Source organism: Brachyhypopomus gauderio, chromosome 18 (assembly GCF_052324685.1).
Source record: "Brachyhypopomus gauderio isolate BG-103 chromosome 18, BGAUD_0.2, whole genome shotgun sequence".
Taxonomy (NCBI): Eukaryota; Metazoa; Chordata; class Actinopteri; order Gymnotiformes; family Hypopomidae; genus Brachyhypopomus; species Brachyhypopomus gauderio.
In genome coordinates, this window is record NC_135228.1 from 6,264,344 (window position 1) to 6,272,261 (window position 7,918).

Below are 7,918 nucleotides of genomic sequence, written 5' to 3' on the forward strand. Positions count from 1 at the left end.
CTCTACTGTATTTACAAGATGCTAGAAACAAAGGCGACAGGACCCATACAGGACACAAGAACACATACGGGATACAATAACACATACGGGATACAAGAACACATACAGGACACAAGAACACACTCCGCCTACGCGAGGCGCAACTTCGTTCCAGCGGTTCCGTGACCGAGTTATACCGGTCAACCGCGTTTCGACAGCCTGCTACACCGTGTATGACCGGATGACTTGTTTATTTAGCGGCACACCGTGAAGCTCGGAGTACACACCCACACACACCCCCGCACAGACACACACACAGACACACTCGCACACAGAGGCGCACTGAGAGATACAGAAAGTCCTTTGAGCGGAGGCATCTCAGTCGTTCTGTTAGCTCGCGGAAGGAATTACACGTTTCCACGAGCGCAGCGCCCGGTGCAGAATGAATAAACGTTTCTGTTTCAGTATGTCGCATCCGATCAGAACCTGGCACTAACCAAAGGAAACCTGTGCCTTTTTCCCAGTGAGCGTAATGACTTTATAGGCACTTTATCAGGCACCCTCAAAACGGGAGCTGGCTCGGTGAACCCAGTAAGAACCCAGAGCATTATATCCGCATGCACTGGCGGACACACCTGGGCTATTTCAGCTCCGGATCCTCGCCAAGCTACACAGGTAGCGCTCCGTAACAACACCCCATTCATACTGCGCGCAAACTCTGTGCGCTCTGCGTAAAGTTCCGTTAAGCAGATACTCTCATCCCGGCGGAGGTTAGACTACCCAAGGATGAGCCGAGGGCGCGTATCTCATTTCTCATGTTCCGGAAAAAGCATCATCCTCCGGCGAGTTGAAGAACGCGAGCACTTACTTTGCTTGGAGGTGAGAGGTTCCGCGGTCTCTCCTTCGGGTCGCTAAATTCATTTGTATTCATTTGTCCCGGCAGTCAAAATCCTGATCCGTTAGTCTCTGCGTGACTGCCTCGCTGCCCGAAAGCGCCAACCGTTGTCTCATGCATCGGACGAAGTTGTAGGAATGATCCCGGGACACGCTCTACCGGTCTGCCCCGCCAGACCACCATAAATCCCTCTGTGGAACAGTTCTGGAGTGTCCCACCAACGATTCTCTCCAGTCCCGCAGAGGTACCGTAGGCATTTATGCCGCTGCGGGGTTGGCGAGGCTGGACTACTGAGGATTCGGTTCCAGACGGGGTTTAGGAGCCAGGAGTGGAGCGTTCATCCTTTTTCCTTTTTTAAATAGCCGTATACAGAGTAGTCCTTGCGGTGGGTGTCAGGTTACATACAGCGCCAGCCAGCCGCTACACGCCGCCTCTTGTGGGAGGGCACACCGGGCCCGCGGCACCTCAGCCCGGTTTCACTAGGGCGCGCGGTTAACCAGGTGCGTCCGCGGAGCACTGACGCTCAACACAGTAGGCGTAAATCAAAGACAATCAGGCGTAAATGACCAGGCATACGCCGTGAGTTTTTACTTGAGAAAATAATTCTGGCTTATTTCGCTCACCTGCATATTCAGACTGTAATGGGCGGACAAAGCAAATAAAAAAACGTTTAACGGCTCCTTATTATGTGGAACTCGGCCACTTAACGTGCGCTTGAGCCGAGCAATTTTCCACGGTAGTTTAGCGGCTCGAATTTAGCGCTCACGGTGGAACGCATGGATTCAAATCTAAATATGAACTACACGCCCATATCCGACCAAAGCAAGCCCCACCCTCTCAATCTGTATTAAGGCATTTAATTTATGGCTTAAACAGAATTTTTTTCATAGGCTTAATTGCATACAGTGTTTGGGAACACACATGCACACACACACAGGCACACACAAACAGTATACACATACACACACCAACTCACTGAAACATGCACATAAATACACAAAAACACACACAAGGACATACACTCACACACAGGCATGCTCTAAGATATATAAACACATTCACACGCACACAGACACACACACCGACAGGCACATACAAACAAAAACAGTCAAAGGCACACTCTTGACTGGGTCCAGTGTCATCCGAGCTTTATTGGGCTGAACCAATTTAGGACCTTAGCAAATTACAAGCAATGAAAACATATCGGCAGGCCGCTGTACACCGCCTACGACAACCACGGCAGAAACGGCGGATCCGTCTGGCCCGACACCACAATGCCATATCGGGAACCTGTTGGGTAGAGGTGGAGCCTGACCACTGAGAAGCTTGGGGCAGCACAGGGTGGAAAAGACACGCCCTCTGACCACTGAGCAGCTTGGGGCAGCACAGGGTGGAAAAGACACGCCCTCTGACCACTGAGAAGCTTGGGGCAGCACAGGGTGGAAAAGGCACGCCCTCTGACCACTGAGCAGCTTGGGGCAGCACAGGGTGGAAAAGACACGCCCTCTGACCACTGAGCAGCTTGGGGCAGCACAGGGTGGAAAAGACACGCCCTCTGACCACTGAGAAGCTTGGGGCAGCACAGGGTGGAAAAGACACGCCCTCTGACCACTGAGCAGCTTGGGGCAGCACAGGGTAGAAAAGACACGCCCTCTGACCACTGATTGGCTCGGGGCAGCACAGGGTAGAAAAGACACGCCCTCTGACCACTGAGCGGCTTGGGGCAGCACAGGGTGGAAAAGACATGCCCTCTGACCACTGAGCGGCACGGGGCAGCACAGGGTAGAAAAGACACACCCTCTGACCACTGAGCGGCTCGGGGCAGCACAGGGTAGAAAAGACACGCCCTCTGACCACTGATTGGCTCGGGGCAGCACAGCGTAGAAAAGACACGCCCTCTGACCACTGATTGGCTCGGGGCAGCACAGGGTAGAAAAGACACGCCCTCTGACCAGCTATGCAGCAGCAGTGGATGTGTGTGTGTGCAGGAAGACCTGTGAACCAGCTTGGGAGAGACGCAGTGAGGCATCTAAATAGGATTAAATGATAGGGACAGAGAGATGGGGGGAGGAGAGAGAGGGAGAGAAGGATAGAGAGAGGGGGAGAGAAGGAGAGAGAGAGAAGGAGGAGGGAGAAAAGGGGAGAGGAGAGAATAGGTGAGGGGGAGAAGGAGAGAGAGGGAGAGATTGAGAGAAGGAGAGGGAGAAAGAGGGAGAGAGGAGGAGGTATAAATAGAAGGAGAGGAGAGAGAGAGAGAGAGAGAGAGAGTCATATATAAGTCTCAGAAGACAGACTACGATCCAACATGTAGTGTCTTTTCGTTTGGGCCCATTTGCACAGCAAGGCTTAGTTCCATTCTGGTGCAGGGTGATGCCAGGATGTTCACAGACCCCCTCAATGGGCCCCTCACAGACCCCCTCACTAACCCCCTCATTGAGCCTCTCACTGGCCCCTACAGACGGACCCTAGTGAGTGGATCGGCTCTGACACATAACTTGGCGAGCTTGGCAAGCATTCCTGCTTGGGAAGGCTGGTTTGGTAGAGAAAATGGGATTTCCCTTTCTCCTGCTGTGACTGCTTATTAATTGGGCTAATAAGTGCACTCGACTGCCCCTAGCGGTAAAATGTAGTAGCTGTAGTAACTGATCTTCCTTTAGCATGTTGTGATAGAGCAGACCTGGGCAAACAACGGCCCGCGGGCCACATCCGGCCCATTGTGCGTCCCTGTCCGGCCCGCGAGAGGCCAATCATAAATGAAACAAATATCTATGTCGTGCGTGCAATACAACTGTGACGCTTTTATTTTGAAATGTGTGGACGTACCTGCGTGTGTGTGAGCTGTGCAAGAAACACTGTAGGTGATCAGCGACAAGTTAAGGCTGAATTTATACTTTCGGGAGTGAACGTTGCACCTCGCGCGAACCTCCGCAAACGGCGGAAAATTTACGTGACATATTTTAATTGTGCATTGTGTTCCAGGTTTGAAAAGTGCTGGAATTTAGGCTAAAGTACTTGAAAATGCTTGAAATTGTAACTGTATTTCGATTCACAACAAATAGCTGACTGAACAGGGGGGTATTCCAGAAAGCGGGTAAGTAAACTCAGAGTTAACGAAAACTCAGGGTTTTCCGTTCCAGAAACCGAGCTTAGAGAGAACCTGAGTCAGCTGGGAAATATTGAAATGGACCTTGAAAGTGCCGTAGAAGTGCTTTAAAGCTAGGTTTAAGCCAGGTTTATACTTGACGCGGCGCGAGGGTCCGCAAGGCGAAAATTATGTAATCGCTGTGGCGGAGGGCCTCACGCGCTGTCGCTTCACGAGGTCGTGCACCTCTCGAATTTTGTAACTTCGCGCGCGCGCCGCGCTTCAGCGCAATGAACAAAGTCATGTTTGCCGGGTTCATACACCTTTACAAGGTGGAATTAAAGCATTTATACGTCACTTTCAAGGTCCATTTCAATATTTCCCAGCACGTTAAACTTAATTAAGTTAAATATTTATACATATATTCGAAATGATCCAAAATAATTCGCTTTTTTATCACATTATTTAATTGTTGTTTATTTTCAAAACGCCCATTCTTAACGTCTTCACGTTCTCTCATGTTTCGTCCTGGAATTACAAGAGGTTCGTATTTGTTAACACAAGAAAACTGTTCATTCAGATGGCTATTTGTTGTGAAACTGTAAGGAATGCCACCTGATCTCCACCTAACCAGCCTCACCTGACGCTCATCACCACACCCCCTATATCTCGCAGTTGTTACTAATCATAGTGCTCGTGATACACCTGCCTGTGTTTGTACCAGCGTTTCATTTCAATAAAAGCGGTGTTCTTCCGCATTTGGATCCCTCTCTGCCTGTTCAATACGTTACAGAAACGAAGTAGTTACAATTTCAAACATTTTCAAGTATTTAGCCTAAATTCCAGCACTTTTCAAATCTGAAACAAAAAGCAACATTAAAATTGGTCAGGTAAATGTTCCTTCCCCTGTTTTTGAGGGGTGTTTCTTTATACCAACACAAATCGTTTCGGAAAACACTGCACAGAATGTGACGCGGCAAGTGTTTGCGGAAGTTTGCGTGAGGTGGGCGGAGCCACTGTGATGATGTCATTATTGTTTGTGTGGCCCTCTGACACAATTCAGGTTTCTCATGTGGCCCCTTGTAAAAATTAATTGCCCACCCCTGTGATAGAGGCTGAGTGTTGTGTGTGTATGTGTGTATGAGAGCGAGAGAGAAAGAGAGAGAGCACTCCCTCTAAACACACCCAGTCCCTGGGGCGGTACACTCTTAACGCACACCCACGCTACTGCAGATCTGCACAGACAATGACCACAATCAGTCCGTTTCTGAGACCCTCAGACCAATTTTCATTCCCTCTCTCAATCATCTGTCTTTAGTTCCTCCCTGTGTTTCAGTCAGGGTTTTATTCAGCATCGCACAAAATTATAGCTCATCATATGTGCATAGACATGTATGTGTGTGTGTGCATACAGTAGGGTGCCACCCAGACAGCTTTGATTATGCTCCTGCTGACCAAATGCTCTAATTACAGTCCAAACCAAGCGATCCCCGCACTCCCCAAATAACTTAGCCAAACCAGATCAAACACACAGAGAGCACACACACACCATCATTAAGAAGGACACGCCCATAAGCTTGCCATCCCACGCCCTGAGCCAATCACAGCGAAGCCTTGTGTTTGAAACAACAAAGAACAAACTACATCCCATAATACTGATAACAGGTCTAATAAATAAATCACCTGGCTTCAACTGACTTGTGCACACACAGCGTTTGATTTAATTAGAATTTTGATTTTGATTACATTTTCACAGCTATTAAATTTAAACTAGCATCGTTCTGCAGTGCTACAATGATCTCTTGGCTAGGATGACTTTAAGAGATAAGGGTTCTGCATTTCTCTAACCAAGCAAAAAAGCTTCCTTAATGATAGATGATTGACATGCTAGCTCTAAAGATCATCAATATGATGAGAGACCCCGAAAACTTAACTTCTCAAACCAATTAATCCTGGTGTCTCAAAAGCACTGTAATACAAAAGTCACTGAAAACACTGAACACACTCTCTCTCTCTCTCGCCTTTCAGATGTGCTAATCACTGCAGTGCATTCAAGGTAATGGGGCCTTGAGCAATAAAACGCCAAATTAAGCTGACCCAAGTCTTGCTCCAGGATGAGTTTCTGATTTTCAGGCTGTTGTGTTGCCTTTTATTTCAACTGATGCCCAGAGGAGAACGTTGCTGGATGGAAGCAGCAGACAAAATCTGGACCAGCTAGCGTGACAGGGTTGGTAGCAAGCCCAGTGTCTCCAGTTCTGGACCAGCTAGCGTGACAGGGTTGGTAGCAAGCCCAGTGTCTCCAGTTCTGGACCAGGTAGCATAACAGGGTTGTTAGCAGGCCCAGTGTCTCTAGTTCTGGACCAGGCAGCGTGACAGGGTTGTTAGCAGGCCCAGTGTCTCCTGGACCAGGCAGCGTGACAGGGTTGTTAGCAGGCCCAGTGTCTCCAGTTCTGTCAGACCAGTTTCTGGAACACTGTATGGTTGGCACCAATTTGAAATGGAGCTTAAATCTTTTTTTGTCGGACCAGTTCCTTAAAATGAGCTCTGCAAGTTTACATATAGAGAAGACATATATTATTTACAAATTCTCAGATTTTAAGACCATGCAGCTTAGAGCTTAGAGGCATTTAATCTTTGGATCTTGTACAAAACTGTGCTGGAGCTGAGTCACTGCTAAAGATGTTCAGGATGTATTCTAGCACACATGAGCCAGTGTGGAGGTGAGCAGGTTGAAAGGTGTGTGACGTGCAATGCTGGAGAGTTACAGTTCTGGTGCAGCTCTACAGAGATCACCGTGATGATTTGTCTGAGGTCGATGATTGACGGGCAGTGGACCACTAGTGGCTGTGCAGTAGTCTGAAGGTCTGGGGGAAGAAGCCTCTCCGGAACCTGCTGGATCTGGATTTAGTGTTAGTGTATCCCCTGCTTAGCAGCTGCTACGACACACAGTGGTTTGGACGGGTGGAGTCCTCCTGGTCTTCCTCAGGCAGCTGCTGGTATATAATCCCAGGAGGTGTGAGAGCAGAATCCCAGTGATGTGCAGGACTGTCTGCTCCACTCCCTGTCCTCACCAGCCTCTGTCCACTCTACGCTCTGTCTACTCCACCCTCTGTCCTCACCAGCCTCTGTCTGCTCCACACTCTGTCTGCTCCACCCTCTGTCCTCACCAGCCTCTCTCCACTCCACACTCTGTCCACTCCACCCTCTATCCTCATCACCCTCTGTCTGCTCCACCCTCTGTCCTCTCCACCCTGTCTGCTTCACCCTATAGGACAAGGACAAACATCTATGTTTGCTGCATCTTCTGTCCCCTCCACCTTCTGTCCTCACAACCATCAGCTCCACCCTCTGTCCTCACCACTCTGTCTGCTCCACCCTCTGTCCTCATCACTCTGCTCCACCCTCTATCCTCATCACTCTGTCTAATATATATATATATATTTAGGGGTGTATTCAACTAAGGACTATACCCCCTAGTCGACTATGAACGTCATAGTCGAATGTACCATTCTAACTGCATGGGGGTGCCCAAGGATGCTGCTAAGCATTAGTTGTTAAATTAAATGTCTTTGTTTTCGTTATATATAGCCTTTTGTCAAATAAAATCATCCTAATTTCTGTTAATAAATATTTAAAAATTATGTTTGCGCATTAACAATAGGCATCTTCCTTACTACACATTAATAAATCACACCCTGCAGTTGCACAATCCAAACAAGCGGAGCTGAACACGCTACAGAATATGCAGCATCTGCCAAGATTATAATGGCTACTAAAAAACTTCAAAAATATTTTGAAAAAGATAAAGATGAATCAAACAAAGTAAAGTTATGTCATCAACGTCTTTCATTTCGCACGACAACAACCAACATGGCATACCATTTAAAACGCGTAAGGCGAAAAAAAAACCAGTTCAGCCATTTGTCGTTTGGGTCGTGTCATCTCGTCTCGTCGCAGTGCGT

The 7,918-nt window shown here is 48.3% G+C and overlaps 1 protein-coding gene across 1 annotated transcript in view; it reads right to left on the reverse strand.

The window, feature by feature from the left end:
* The window catches only part of col27a1a (collagen, type XXVII, alpha 1a), a 70,303-nt gene extending 69,081 nt beyond the window's left edge, over nucleotides 1-1,222 (reverse strand). The window contains exon 1 of the mRNA XM_076979690.1: nucleotides 848-1,222. Coding sequence (XP_076835805.1) covers nucleotides 848-900 — 53 coding nt within the window. The 5' untranslated portion in view covers nucleotides 901-1,222. The remainder of the gene's footprint in view (nucleotides 1-847) is intronic.
* Between the last annotated feature and the right edge of the window lie 6,696 nt (nucleotides 1,223-7,918).